This window comes from Tiliqua scincoides, chromosome 5, assembly GCF_035046505.1.
Source record: "Tiliqua scincoides isolate rTilSci1 chromosome 5, rTilSci1.hap2, whole genome shotgun sequence".
Classification (NCBI taxonomy): Eukaryota; Metazoa; Chordata; class Lepidosauria; order Squamata; family Scincidae; genus Tiliqua; species Tiliqua scincoides.
This window is the reverse complement of record NC_089825.1, coordinates 63,313,141-63,329,520: the sequence shown is the minus strand read 5'-3', so window position 1 is coordinate 63,329,520 and position 16,380 is coordinate 63,313,141. Positions and strand designations below refer to the sequence as shown.

Below are 16,380 nucleotides of genomic sequence, written 5' to 3'. Positions count from 1 at the left end.
CTGCAACCGCCCTCCCTTCAGTATGCAGCAGTAGCCATTTTGGTGCAACTGCATTGGCGGGGGGGGGGAGTATAGGATTGGGCTCTCAATCTTTATTTTCATTTTTGCTATGGTCAAAATTTTCTTTCAAGTGAGGTGCAGGTAAGTCTCAGGTAAGATTCGCCCTCTCATTACATATGGAGCATGCATTGTAATTGGGAGTCAACCAGATGCACATTGTCCCCTACCCACCGGATTCGGTTTTTTCCCCCCAATCCAAACAATTGTTGCCTATATCATGCATACTGTCATCCACAGTTAGGCACCATGTTCCCAATTCAAAGTCACGGATAACAGTACAGATCTGAGCATAACCGCACATCACTTATTTAATTGGCTTACGGCCCAAACCCTATCCCAGGCCTTCCATTCATGGAACTAGCTTTCCGTCAGCCAAGGGCCCAGACAGCTGGTGCTGCAGCTACAGCATGCAGAATGGGGCCACCAACACAAATGGCTGGTGAGTAAGGGAGGGCCATGGGGATAGGGGAGGAGGATCAGAGCAGGGATCAGGACATGTTGGGGAAAGGCAGGGGGTGGATATCCTATTTTCTTTTTTCCTTTACCCTTTCCTGCTGTGTTCGTATTTTGTATTGTGTTTCAGTATATTTTTCTCTCACTAAAAGAAAAACAATTAAATAAAAATTAGCTGTGAAACTAATCCAGAATGCTTTTTCTTTTTGTGTGAATATTCTTTTCTAATATTTGCAAACCTGCTGCCTGCCTGGGACATGCGTCTTAAATAGCAAATAGTGCATGTTCCTGACATCTAGTCAAAGGTAAGATTCCAGTAAAAATTCTGAAATGTTTTTAACAATTACTCTAACAAAAATACTAGCTTTTCTCATGCACTAACATAAATAAAATGGAAACTACATGAAAAAGAAGTTAGGTTCCCTCTAGGGTAAGATTTATAGGGGGGCTGTGCTGGCTGAGGTTGATAAACCTCTGCAGCAAAATGTGATAAAAGCATGAGTTAGGTTTATTCATAGACTATTCTTAAAGCCTGCATGATGACGGAAGATCAATCATTTAAATTCTCTCACTATACCTATTGCAAATTCAGTGGCAAAGTGAATTATTTCATTGATGGCGTTTAGAACTGACCTTATTTCTATACTGATAGAAGCAGATTCAAGTATTAAAAACGATAAAGCCAAGGTTCTGTGTAGAATTCCAGGACAGTGGTCAGTGTGTCCAGTTCTTGTATATAGAGATGGTGCCAGAGGTTGATCAGGTCAGGCACTGTCCAAGTGTCCACCCAGTCAGGCCAAACCTTAAACCCTCAGTATCAGAGGGTGGATGGTAGGTGCCATGGGGAGTCCAATGCAGGGCTTTGCCCTACCTGACACTAGCATTGATTCTATGAATTGAACAATTGCTCCAGTACACAGTCAATTCTTGTTATCTGCTGGGGTTAGGTTCCTGGAAAACCCAGCAAATAACAAAATCAGTGGATCCTATGAGATCAGTGGGGTTAGGGGGAGGGGTAGCTAACTTGGTCAGGAATGCCAGCAAGGATAGCTTCAGAATGGTGTAGAAAGCTTCAGAAGGGCAGCACATAGCCCAGAATGTCTATGAATAGCTTCAAAATGGCTGCCAAGGATACAGGATGGCCATCACAAATAGACTCAAGATGGATGTGGATGCTGTAGATTGCCTCAGAATGGCCACAGATAGCCAAGAACAGGCAGCAAAAGATGCTCTGGAACACTGTTGTTTTCATGGATAACTGAATCCACGGAAATGGAGTTTACAGATAGTAAGAATTGACTATATATGTATGCTATGAAAAAGGAGTTCATACTGTTGCAATAGGCATTATCTTCTTAATAGTTAATTGTCACACCCCCACCACTCCAAAACAATTTAGGGTGCAATCCTAAGGTGCCTTGGGCCGTTGCAAGTCCCTTGTGCTGGCTTAGGAGGGTCGCAAATGTGCTGTAAAGCAAGTTTGCGCCTCCTTAGGAGTTGGGTGGGCTGGCGCAGGGATGAACGCTGGCCCCTGGAGGCTGAATCCAGCTTCCACACTGATTTCACGGAGGAGTCTTGCGTCAGCCAAGCTCAGCTGATGCAAGACTCTGGGGAGGGCAGGGAGGAGGCGGGAGGGAGGTGTTCTGGGGTGGGTGGGGAGCGAGAGGCAGGGTTGGAACCCGGCAGATATGCCGGATCCAGCCCCCTTTCCTGAGCAGCGTGGAGCAGCTTTAAGGTGCTCTGCTCTCCTAAGACCTATGCCACTTCCAGAGGTGGTGCAAGTCCGAGGAGACCCATTGGGTCTGCAGTGGCTTACCTGGGGGTAAGGGGAAGAGTTTCCTCTTACCTCCAGTTGAGCCACTTTGGGGCCCTATCTTGCGCTGGATACAGTGCAAGCCTCCTGGCCTGCCTGTTCCAACAAAAGATAGGATTGTGCTGCATGTCAAATATGTTATTGTCCTATTCTTAACATGTCCACTCGATAAGGATTGCTTCAAAGTGCACTTATAACACAATCCTATGCATGTCAATGCAGATGTAAGTTCCACTGAGTTCAATGGGATTTACTTTCAGGTAAGGGTATTTAGGAATGCGACAGTACCATCCAATGCACAATTACTCAGAAGTGTCACATTGAGTTCCCGGAAAATGTGTTACAGTTGCAAACCTATGAATGCATTGATGGAGCCCAAAGACACACTGCATCAGGGACCCATGCTTGTGCTGGCCTAATGTCATTATATTGTTAACCACAACACTAGTAGACTTTTGCTTGAATAAAGACCAAAAATGGTCAATGCTATGTTCCTATTGGCTGCACCAAAGTCTAGTGCCTCTGGGTTTGCTGAGTCATGTTCATTTTATGTGCACTGGGCACTCCAGGGTTATTTCATAGGGTCATTCTGCTATTATTGTGTACTTCCTGATTCCTTCTGTGCACGGTAAACATGAGAGTGTCGTCAACATGTAACACTAGAATTGGTGATTGATGGCAGAATTGTCATGGACCCTGGGGGACTGCCATATATTTGTTAGATTGACTGATTGTTAAATTGATTGATACCCCACTCTTTCCTATGGGCTCAGAGCAGCTTGCAGCATTTTCCTAAATCTTAATAGTTATGTCCCCCAAAAGCTCACAATTTCTAATAACAATAAAGATTTGGGGAAATGAATGCCAGAAGAAATCAAAGTAACACTGCAAACATAAAGGATAGCATATCCTCCTAGGACTGCAGGTCTTTTTACTATACATGGACAGAGAGGGAATAGCCAGGCCCAGCCACTAGGTGCCAGATGAGCTGCTGAGTGTTGGCAACTGGCTCTTTGTTTGCCTCGATGTTCTAGACCCCTTCTCTTCCATCCAAGACTGCTACTCCATTGTCTCTTGTTGCTACCAAAATAACTTTTTATCTTTGCTATTGGGAACACTAAGGATTGTGACTACGTTACACTGATGTCAACAGCTGCCCAATGTAATGGGACAATTGAATCAGGCTGTCCAGGGTGTAGTTGTGGGGATTCGTTGTAGGTACTTCACATATGCTCCAGATCAGACTGGTAAATAGCCACTTCTTTGGTCACCTGTGGCAGGTAAGAACTATCCCAGAGAAGAAAGGTTTTGCAGAATGGGAGACAACTGGTAGTTCTTTTTCCATCTAGGCTTTCAGTGTCAGAATGTCAGGCTATCACAAATAACTGATCTGTTGGCAAAAAAAGTGGTAAACAACAGCTAGTAGCTTTTCTGGACCAATTTGTAAGCTTGATTTTGAAGTTTTGTGCCTTATGTTCCTATACAACGAACAAATCTCATTTACTTCTGGTTCTTCAGACCAGACAGATCCCTGGGGAAACAAATTGTGCCTTATCTCCAGGAAATTCTAGTTATTTATTAACTGCTGTTCTCAATTTAATTTTTTCTTCTTCTCCAGTCACTTATATATATAGATATATACACCTGCCTGCTGAGCATGTCACCATGAAAATAGCATCCCTTCATGCATCTGATGAAGTGGGCTATAGTCCACAAAAGCTTATGCTGAAATAAATATGTGAGTCTTAGGGCCCAATCCTATCCAACTTTCCAGCGTGACTGAAGTTAGAATGCAGTTCCAAGCTAAGGGAACAAACATTCCTTTACCTTGAGGAAGCCTCCATGACAGGATGTAGTGCACACCCCATTGACACAGCTGCATCAGTGCTAGAAAGTTGGATAGGATTGGGCCCTTAAGGTGCTACAAAACTTTCTTGTTCTTGCTGCCAGAGACAAAAATGTCTACTCTGAAACTGGTTATTTTTTGAGGTTCCTGACCAAAACATTGATAAATTTTCCAAAGTAAACTCCAGGAGATGAATGGTGATTTTAGGACAGTTTCATGAAGATCAAGAGGAAGACAATGCTGTGAAATTACCCTTCACTTGCCTGGATTTCAATTGCTGAAAAAGTGAAGGCTGATTTTCAAACAAACTCCGGATACTTTTGCAAGTGTTATTATTTTCAAAACCTTTATCATAATGAGCATCATCTTTCTGCAGCTGAGAAACTAACTAAAGATATGCAAAATGGATGCTCAAAACCCAAAGAAAAGGGCGTACATAAAGTTATTTTGCATTGGCTGGTATCTGGTGATGACGCTGAAGCAAGGAAACAAACAAAAAACCCTCCTTGCTATTTATAGTATTTTAGTTTTCATTATGATTTGATTTCCCAACGCATCAGCTTCTGCTTAAAGGATGCAAGTCATTTCAACAAAGTCAGTTTGTGGTTCCTTGCCTTTAAAGCCACTAAATTGAGTGGAATGGTTTAACATCAAAGCTGGATAGTTCAGGTGCCTCACATCAAAAGCCTTCTGTCACCAGAAGGAACAAAGCCCACACAGTGTCAAAGAAAAGTCCTGACTCTACTCCCCAACGGTTTTGCATTAATTTCCCTATTGTGCAAAAGGGAATGGAGTCCCTTCAACTTGGCTGACAATCTCCGGCTCTGGATGCAACCTGACACTGCAGTAATTAGAAAGCTGAAAGAGGAAGGAATGGAATCGAAGAACTGCTCACTTGGGGCAAGAAAATGAGAGGTCATAGGAGAGGCTTTAATGGAAGAGAGCTCCCAGCACAGAACAAAGAATGAAGAGGTCAGCAGGAGAAACGCTGCAGTAATAAACCACTGAGAGACATGCAACTCCCAAGGTTCTTTTTGGCTCTTTTAACCCAGTAGTCAATAAAAGGGCAGTCTTGAATCAGTTTACTCAGAAGCAATTGTCTCCGCTGAACAATTATCTATGTTAAGATAGCAAGGAATTTAAAATGGTGTCTCATCAACAACTCAGAGTCAGCCATACGTCTCCAGCAGAACCACATTTTTAATGCTGCTATGTGCAATAGATCCTTTTCGAACCAGTTGACTTTTCCACAGTATGACATCAAATAAATGAAAATCTTCTTCCATATGGACATGGGTCCTAACTTTACAAAATCAATATGCAGGAGTTTGGTGACCTTTTGCTTTTCAATGTCCCATTTTTATCTCATCCTTTCTCCCAGAAAACAAAGAGTAGTATATAATGTTTTGCATCTAAAGGTTCCTGTTTGGAAGAGTGTCCTCTACAGGAAAATATCCTTGCGAATTACTAGCAGACTCCTTCCCCTGCATCCAAACCTTATGATGCAACCCACGGTCTCTTCCCATTTTATTACCGGTGATCTTTGGAACACAACAGGAATTTTAACAGGCTCAGCCTGACCTTTTCTCATACCCAGTACCAAAGTCTGCTGCTGTCCTCTCTGCAAAGTGCATTGTACGGTGTTAATTTTTCCCCCGACCTGACCATACATTGTCTTCCTGCCCTTGAATCACTCCCATTCCTAGACCGACCCCTATGTCTGTCAGTTTGGGATCATCACCAGAACTCTCCCACTCACCCACCTCCAAACCACTCCACTTATCTGCTCATGCCACCACCCTTCCACCCTCTGCAATTTGAAATTGTTGGGAAGGGATAGGAAGTGAATCAGAAACGGAAGACTAACAGCCCAGTCCAACATCAATCCCCGCATGGTGATGCAGCAGTGCTGCACCTGGGATGATGTTGGAGGTAATCTCAGGACAAGGGGACATTTTCCCCTTGCCCCAGGGTAAGCACCAGCAGCCACAAAGGGTCAACTTGGACCTGTGACAGCTATACTGCTGGTGCAAGTCTGCATCGATCCATGCAGGTAGATCAGACCTAGGAAGGGGATTTGGTGCACACTGGTACCATCAATCCTGCCTTCCTTGACCAGATCCACTGATGCCCTGTCCCCATTCCAATCCCTGCACCAGACTTACCTACTCCAGCAGGCCACCAGCGTGAGCAGAAAAGGCTCTGGCCTTCAGTCTGGTGCACCAGCTCCCTGCACTTTATGACACTTTTGCGGCAGATAGCACCAGCTAAACACACATCCTACTGGCACTCCCCTCCAGTAGAATTGGAGTGTAAAGACTGACTCCTCCCCACTTCCTTTCTCCCTTCCCTATGCTTGCTGCTGTGTAAAATGGAAGCAGGAGGGAGAAGGGCAGCACCAGAACAGCGGCAGCTTTTTCTTCATTTTGCCATCAAAACCACTATATAGTGGGAACATGTTCTCTCCTAATGTGCCATAAGCAACGCACGTTGTCACTGGGTCTCATCAGAGGGTCAGCAAAGAATTTCAAGACAGATGTCTCTAATCAGTTCCAATTGATTGACAAATGCTATCCTATGCACCACATTGACTCTCCTGAGGGTAGCAGCAGGAGGCTTGAGCACAAGGTGGAAGTGTAATATTAAAGAGAAAGATTAAATGTATTTAATACAACCCCATTGTATGCATTTAATGTAAGTAGTCACAAACAGAACCCAAAATGTCAGGACTTGGCATCTCTCAGGCCTTGAAATTGTTATGAGCCAGGATGTGGCAGGAGGCCTTGATGTCCAGGCCCGGTGAATGTAAACAAGTGTATCTGGAGCACTGATCAGTAATTAAATGCACCTGCATAAGGTGGGAGCCATGTGACTCAGGGAGATGTGTGCTGAGGCACGGAGGAGTGGTGCAATGCACCACTAGGCAGCCAATCAGAGCAGGTCACAAGACTATGAGGCCGCCCTGTTCTGATTGGCTGACTCCAGTATATAAAGTGCCTGGTGCAGACACCAAGTGTGGGTTGCTGTGGTGGATATTCTAGGTGAAGTGCTGCTGGTTTGTTTTCTGACTTGGACTGCTTATTGTGACGGTGCCTCGCTGCATCCCTGACTTCTGGACCGTTTGACTGACTACTCTTCTGCCTGCTCCTTACCAATATATGTTTCTGCACTCAACAAGCCTGTGTCTGTGGCTTTGTTTGGGGCCAGTTGCTTCATGTGCTGCCCCACTACTCTGCCACTCTGCTCTGCTGCTGACAAGGAGGCACATTCCATCCTCCTCTGCCAGCCTGACACAAAAATGTGAACAAAATTTGCAATGTTCCTCTTTACATTGTGAGCACAATAGGCATTATAGATACAAGAGGACAACATATGGCTTCTAATTATCTCTGTATTTGAATTTGCATTTGTACACTTGCTTTGCTAACAATCAGATCTATTGTTTTCAAAACCGCTTCCTTTCAAAACTGTGCATGCAGTGAAAATTAATATTTATTGATGAATATGCCTAGGTCTATTCAAAAAGCAGACAATGAATCCAACTTTGCATTCCATTGATAAGAGCACAGAAACGGAATCATGGTACAAACATATTGAAGTACGCACATTGTTTCTGGTATTGAGAATTTCAAAACAACAGCAACTGTGCAGGAGTTCTAAATAGAGTCACCACAGAAATGACATCTTCATGAAGTCATTATTACTGCTTTAGCAGCATATCCATGCATGCCCAAGGACATTCACACTTGAATATTGAAATTCACACTTGAACAATGTAAAAGGAAAACCACATGTGATACAGTGGGGCTCTAAACTTGGGTCAAGTCATTCTCTTGATGTCAACATTTTGTGCATTTATGATAATCATTTTAGCACTCATGCTTAACATTTCTAAGATCTGATCTACCATACAGGTTGGTAGATCAGACCTGATGTTGGATTAATCAAGTGAAGGTTTTTGACTTGCATATGACCCTTCATGGACATATAGCCAAATCCTATCTTTCCCCTTCCCTGCCAATGCAGAAACACAACTGGAGCATGTGCTGCATCCTGGGGGAGGCAGTGCAACATTTCTTCTCTTACTCCGAGGTAAGCCTGGAACAGTGTGGAACACTGTGCTGGAACAGTGACCTGGCTGCTCCAAATAGTGTGTAATATTTTGCAACAGCCATAAAAGACCTTATGCTGGCGGAATGCTAGTTCCAGCAGCCTAAAGTCCACATATGATTGGACTGTTAACACCCCAAACTTGTATGACCTTGGTCAGACAAGCCCAGGCACATGCAAGCAGCTCAGGTGTAGAACAAGGCCAGCAGCCTCATGCTCCAAAGACACTTGCTTGAAGGCAACATTTCAGAGAACTCATACCTCCACAGAAGGATTGCTTGTGGCATTGTTACTCTGTGTACTACACAGTGTGCCACAATTGTGCAATTCGTGATAACTGCCCAAATAGCACACATGCTACTTTTCATAAATGGAACCTCTTGTCAGGCTAATAGCTTAGCAAAGGCCCGGGATCACTTCCAAAGAGACTTGGGTTGGTATGAACCAGATCATATCATTTACCATAATCTCGAACACAATCTTATTTAATGGAGTCACTTCACATGTTCAGCAGTAAGTCATCAGACATTCAATAATTGTGATGAGAAATGAAGTGATAAATATGCATGTGTGACCTAGTCCCACAATTCTATCAGCTGCTACAATGACTTACTTATGTTGTGGTTCCCCAATCTCCCCCCCCCCCCCATTTAATAAACTGGAACATAAAAACAATTTGCTAATGAAATAGTACTTCCCATGGGTATTACTGTTTCCTTTGCAAGAAAAAAGGAACAAACAGGATCTTGGAGACTCTGTTCTTTTAAAGAAAACTGCAAGTTTCATCCTACATAGTATGTAAATACAGATGACACGGAATTTGAGTAGTTGTACTGGTGCAACTTCATGCATTATGAGAATTTATTTCTTATTTTACAGCCACTACAAGCAAACAGATTAGGATAAGGTGCCAGGAAGCCAAAACAAGAAGTGCTTAAAAATAGACATCCAGCCATTTCCGATGACCTTAGGAAAATGATGACCTATGTATCGGTTTATTAAGCAGCACAGTCCATTGGGGGAACTCCAATATCAGCACAAAGGCAACTCCCTACAATTTGTCATTTGGGGCCATGTAGAAACTTCTAACTTGACAAGCAGAGGCTCAAGCATTGACTAACTGTATTCATTTCTGAATACAGTTCCAACATTTCCGTGAAAGTCTGCCACACTCTGTAAAACATTTCAAATTTCCCTCTCCATTCTGTGCACTGAACCCTGTAGCCTAATGCTGGACATATGGATCACTTCCAGGACCTAAAGTGCTATCTTGAGAAGCACTGGACCTCAGTTGCCAACCCAGAATAGGCACAAGGGAGTCTGGCTAATGAACTTCTTTACATCCCTGATGAACACTTAATTATTAAAGGAAGTCCACTCTGGTGTGGTAGAGAATAATAGAATCCTGGTCTGTTGCCTGTAGTCCTCTCCTCCATGTGGTCTTCCAGGAAATAAATGATGACCAGGGGACCCTTTTGACCATGTAGAATCATGCAGCATTTTATCAGCTGCGATCCTGTCACCCCCTGCTGCTATGGCCGTTCTACCTCTAAGGGGAAATACAAATGAAGGAGTGGCAGAATACACGAAGACTGAAAATAGCTGCCATTGCGATTATTTATATTTCATTCTAGACATGCAGTGAAACAAAGACAGAGGCAGCCCTTTGGGCCCAAAACTAGTGGCATGGAAACAAAACCAGAGTCTGAAGTCTGGTGAACTTTTCCTTTCAGAAAGAGCAACACCTGATTTCCCAGGTGACCAAGTCACTGTGGACAAACGGATCAGTCACCGCTTAAGAAATGACAAGGCAGAATGCCAACTGCAGCCGTCATGGACATTCACTCAAGCAAAGAGCCTGAAAGGCTATGCAGAACAGATTAAACCATGATTCCTGAAATGTAAATGTTCCACATCTACCCTGCCACAGCTGAACGAAAGGACACCGGTGTGACTTCATTTTCCAATTACTTGCTTTAAATGCCAGATTTGATAAAACCTCTTTCCCGTCTCCATGATGGCTTACTAGGAGTACTATTTACAGTAACTGAAGTGCTGGAAAGGTACCAGGGAATGTTGTGATACAATGCTGGATTTTGCTAGAGTTTAAATGAAGCTCTGCTTAATAGTCTGCTGTTGCTTGAGGGAAGATCTGTGATTTATGTTAATATTAAAAGAATCTATTTTTGTAGCAATATCATGTGCCTTCAAGACCATTCCTCAAAGCGGATAATAAAGGGAGAAATGGACTCAAAACTATAAGGTAATTGGCACATAGCATTCCAATTCAGACATAAGATTGCTTGGAAAGTCCTATGTGAGTGGCCAAAACGGGAAAACTAGAAGTCCTGTTGGAAACTGTTCAGCAATAGTTTCAACAACCCTTATAACATCTGCTCTGTATGTATGTCCCTCCCCCTTCTCTTTCCTCTTGTTTCATGCCCTCCCCTTTCAACCTACAGGAAATATTGCATAGCCATTTCTTCTATCCATTCCCAACCTGACATCATAAGGTTTCAGAGTCTTACTAAAGAAGATATAGAGGGAAAAACCCTTTTATTCTGCTGTATGGAAATTTACCAGAACCTTTGTTTACTCTCATTCATTAAACTTTTATTGGCATATATAAAATAACAGTACAGTTTTAAATACAAATCATCATATTAACTATCCTCCTGTATTCCAAATCTTGATTTGCTGCTTCTCACCACTAGCTCCAGGAAGGTAGCTACCGTTACTACTAAGTCCAGAGCACTAACTGACTGTGGGCCCAATCCTATCCAATTTTCCAGTGCTGGTGCAGTTGTGCCAGGGATGTGTGTGCTGCATCCTGTAGTGGAGGGACAGTTACTGGGGCCTTCTCAAGGTATGGGAACATTTGTTCCCTTATCATGGGGCTGAATTGTGGCTACACTGGAGCTGGAAAGTTGGGTAGGATTAGCCCTATCTAAGGATCATGATCAATTACCCTCTTTTCCTCCCTCTTTTAACGGTAAACAGATAAGAGAACCTCAGACCTTCCCATTCCTGCATCTAGGGGATGAGCCAATTGATCTTATCAGAATGGTGTGAGATGTCTTTTATGCTTTAACGTAATAAGGACTCTTTGAAATGTTTGGAAGGATGAATCTTAATTCCTATAATGGGCATTAAACTAGTTATCAAACCCATCATGACACTGATATGACAGTAAACAAAACCACCTTATGGGTCTCATGTTTTTAGAAGGCTAGACGTTGATCTTGTTTTTCAAGCAATAACATTAGTCAACATCACTATGTTCAAAGAACAGGGAACCCTACAGTATATGAAATGTCTATTAGCTTTAAAAGAACTTCAAATTTCTTTTAGGAGGAAAAAAAGCTGTTCAAAACATGTTTCTTCCTTTTAGCCCCTTCAGCATGGTGGGCTAAATGGTAGAGATGTACAGTATTTTGAACATCTTTTTTTCCCCCAAAAGAAATTTAAAGCTAATGGACATTTTAATACTGCATACCAGTGATTTTCAACCTTTTTCATCTCATGGCACACTGACAATGCACTAAAATGGTCAAGGCACACCATCAGATTTTTGACAATTGACAAGGCACACCATGCTGCCAGTGGGGGTTCACATCTCCCATTGGCCCTATTAATAAATGACCTTCCCCCAAATTCCTGTGGCACACCTGTGGACCACTCACGGCACACCAGTGTGCCACTGTAGAGTGGTTGAAAATGGCTGCTGTATACTGTAGTTATCTCTCTTTTTGAACATGGTGATGTTGACTGTAATTGCTTTAAAATTATTATGGATTAATTATGGATTGTGGAATATCATAAATGGATTATGGCTGTTTGACAGTCATCACCAATGTCCTGCTCAGGAGTTGAGCAAGATATGAGCCTACATCCTGGGACATGAGGACAAGCCAAATGATGGCATTCCTTCCGGTGCAAATATTCCCCTTCCTTCCAGGCAATGTTCACATTGAAAAACCACTTCATTAGCTCTGCCCACATGGTTCTTTCATGCAGACTTTGGTTCATCTGCGTGGGAACTAATGATGGGAGTGGCTAATATGTTACCCTAATGTATGATGTAATAACTATGTAGAACAATTGTCTCTCAGTCTTACCTACCCATGTGCACTGGTCCAGTATACCCCCCCCCCTGAACTTCTTGGAGGAAGGGTATTTGGCACACCACCAAATCAGGTCTTGGTTGGCCCCTGCCCTGCAGAAGGCAGGGTTTCCAACCACATGTACGTTTGTACATAGGTAGGTTCTTATTAGTCCTAATTCTGAGAGATCAGTGGGTGTGATTCTGTTTCCCTCTCAGTGTGTTCAGTGAACTTGTGGATACCATGTGAAAGAGGCTGTGGTAGATAATTTCATTGCCTAAGAAATAATTTATCTGGACCTGAAGAAATAATAATTTATGTGGACCATTCTTTGGAATGGTACAAACTGGTACCATCCTCAGACAGCCACTAGAAGAGAGATTGTGCTGAGGTGAAGAGGAACAGTTGTTCTCCCCTTGCTAAATATGAGCACAAGGTTCTCTTTGCCCTGTTAGCAGGGGCTCTATTGCCTCATTTGTTTATATGGCCAAAAAAAGGAGGGGTATGTCAAATCTCCTTAAGCCTGGACACCCTTATCTTCCGTTTCCTGTTGTATTGCCTTCCTGCAAGAACGACATCCAAAAGCTGTCAGCCAAGGAGGGGTGTTTTCAGTCTCTGGCCAGGACTGAAATTTTTCAGTCAATTTCACTCTTGTCTGAAAACTGTAACAGCTAGAGAAAAAATTCTTTTTCTTTTTCCTATAGGTATTGACTGACTGCTTACAACACACTAAATTCTAAGATTTTGGAAAAAAATTCCTGTTATAAAATTCCTGTTATTCCATGCTGTTACTACATTTATCAATAGCAGTACTCACAAAAGGAAAAATGTAGAAACAAGTGGATCTTCACTTGTTTCACTACCACAAGAGGATGTAGCAATTCCCTTGCTCCTCCTACAGTCAGGTGGTTGGAGCATGCTCAGTAAGTAGCACTCCATGGGTATGCTATTTATCCTCAGAATATTCTAGTACAGTTTGATCTTGCACTAGAGAGAAAGGACCTGCTCCAGGGCAGGTTAGGATTTGTGCAGAGCTGACTGTTTATAGACCTGTTTGCAGGACTTGAGTCTTCAGGATTTACTGTTACCTTCCAAGTACAGGTGACCCATCTGTTAATCCAAAAGAATTATGACTTTTATTCTGATCAGCATTCTTGGACTCATGCTGAGTGATGCTATCTTGTGCTATAACATTGCTTATTCTGGTTCTAATTTGGCTCCTTGCTGGTGCCAGCAAATTTAACCCCCATATAGACACACAAGTATAGGGAAATAACTCTGCATAAACATCTACATATATAATTTACAATTTATCCTCATTGTTTTCCTTGTGGAAGTGGGAAGAAACCAATGATGCAATGCAGGGGTTCTCAAAGTTCTCGGGACCAAAGCTCCCAAAGTGAGTGTGTGTGGGGAATGAGCAAGGGCAGTGACACGATCCCCAGGATTGCGCCGCTTCTGGGAGGCAAGGGGTTCTTTTTACGAGGCCCTGCACAGGTCTCCCCAAGTCTCTGAACGCTAAAAATAAGTGATTGCAAACCACTTCTGGTGGAGGGCTCCACAGGGCTCCCCACATCTCCTGGAGGCTGCTGCCTTCATATGTAAGTTTAAAAAACCCTCCCTTGCCTCCCAGAAGTGACACGATCCTGGGGATTGTGCCGCTGCCTCCATCCTTCCCCCACCCTTTAAGAGGTCAGGGGCATCACAACACCCTAGTTTGAGAACCTCAGGTTCAATGGTAACTGAATCACTGTAAGCAGGACCTAATCCACTTCCTATGCTTGATCATTGCATATACTGATGGGGGAGTGTTCTTTTGCGAGTATGGCTGGTAGTATGAACCAACACATTTCCAAAAATAATATAAAATATTTAGAAAATTTATAGAGCTTTGATATGACAGACATGACTACAAAATCATGAATTACATTATCTTTTTAATTCACACCCCTTAGGGTTTTTAATGCCTTTTTCCGACATGCACTAAATGTGTTGCTCTTGCATTGGTTTGCTCAGAGCACAGCAATACTTCTCTTTGATAGCAGCAAAAGCACCGAGCAAAAGAAATGATGTACAATAGTGTCAATTATAACAGCACCTCCTAATAATGCGCTGTTCCGAAAATCAAAGCTAGGATCGTAACATCCAGTAACCGTAGCAAATAATAAGAAATATTTCACATTTATTGAATGCTTTCAAGCATTCACTGTACACGTTTATTATCTCAGTAATTCACACAACAATTCTGTAAGGTAGGTCAGTTTCATTATCCCTACATCATAGCTAGGAGGCTGAGGCTAAGGAATAGTGTCTAGCCTAAAGCCACCACCCAAGTTATAGCTTAGACTTTTATATTATATTATATTACACACACACACACACACACACACACACACACACACACACACACACACAAAAGAACACACACAGAATTTGTGTACTGATTGATCATTCTAAGCTAAAATACCATTAGGTAAGAAGACTTCTAGAAAGTAGACATAAAGAACAGAGTAGAAATTGAAAGAACTTACAGTAAGGACAGCCAAAGATCTCAATCCTCAGCCCAATTTGACCCTCAGCACTCCAGTCCAAAGGAAGTATCCGTACATAGCGAGCGATGACTGGATGCTGTAATTCATGTCGCACCACAGTGTCAGAATTTATATTTCCAGGAAATGCCTAGGGGGGGAAACAAAACCCTTTTAATATTAGAGCTATTTATAACCTAGAGTACTTTGGTGAGTATGTATAAGAAGAGAGATACTGCTCCAGTACATACAAGCAGTGTAAACCCCTCACTTTCATCATGGAGTGAAGTGAACCTCCCCTCCATCTTCTGTGTGAACCAAGCTTTCTATATGGACATTTTTTTTAAAAAATAACGCAGGAGAGAAAAGTGCACACATGGAGACAGATTGCGTCTCTGTATCAGTAGGGCACATCACATTTGCATGTTGTAGAAGTCTTCCACCCACAGCTGAACATATGAATCAGGCATTGTTTCACACTCTGTACTTCCCACTTAGGGGTAGGAAGTTCCACGGCAGTTTTCCAGGGTCGGTTTCCTCATGCCAGGTGATTTGTGCTATTTTTCTGTTTGCTGAGAAAAATACAAATTGAGCAGTTGAGTAGCAGGCAGGAAGGGACTATAAGCAATAATGCAGCATCCATCCCTAAGAGCAGTAGCAGTACTGATGAATTTTTACACTCATCCCATGCTTGCAAGATTTCTTCTCTTAAGTAAAGTCTGTTGTACCATCTATAGCTATTAAAGCAGTGGTTCCCAAACTTACCAGGTATGTGGCACCTTTTGTACTCAGAGGAGTACCATGCAGCCTCATTTTCCCAACTTGCCAGTGTGACAATGCACAAAATCTCAAGAGAAGAGCACTAGATCTTGAGAGATTTAATGCAAAGTCAGCCCAGCGAGCCAGGAAAAAGAGGCCATGCAACTCCACACAACCCCCTGTGAGAATTGAACCTGAAACCTTCTGTATGTGGATATATTCTTTCGATTGAGCTATACCCCCCCCACTTCAGAATGCAGATGAGACATTCACTTATTGAAATCCTTCCCTCATATGAAAACCCTACACACACACACACACACACACACTCAGGAAGAAGTGTTATAGTCAAACTTTCTTCCTGATATGCGAAGGCACAGAGTTTCTGAGATAGGGCAGCACTGAGTCATGTGGTCCTTCACCTGCAGTCTGCAATGGTCATACCACAAGGTTAGAGATGTTCACAAACATTTTAATTTTTTGCAGATTTTGTTTTCTTCCCCAAGGATGAAAAGAGCAGAAAACAGTGTTATGTGTTTTTATTCCAAGGCACATTTTTGTAAATTATAATGATAAACTATAATTGCTTTAGAAGTTTACTAGGTAGGTGATATAAGTGGCATAGTGTCAGCAGATGCAGCCAAAGCCAATCCATGCACACTGACCTACACACCTAGTCCACCTGATTATTTTTTTAATTTTTTCCAG

General features: G+C 42.6%; 1 protein-coding gene across 1 annotated transcript in view; it reads right to left on the bottom strand.

Annotated features, from left to right (window-relative positions):
• The window catches only part of CNTNAP2 (contactin associated protein 2), a 1,320,279-nt gene that overhangs the window by 697,799 nt on the left and 606,100 nt on the right, over positions 1-16,380 (bottom strand). The window contains exon 4 of the mRNA XM_066629190.1: positions 14,917-15,064. Within this exon, the coding sequence (XP_066485287.1) occupies positions 14,917-15,064 (148 nt within the window). The remainder of the gene's footprint in view (positions 1-14,916; positions 15,065-16,380) is intronic.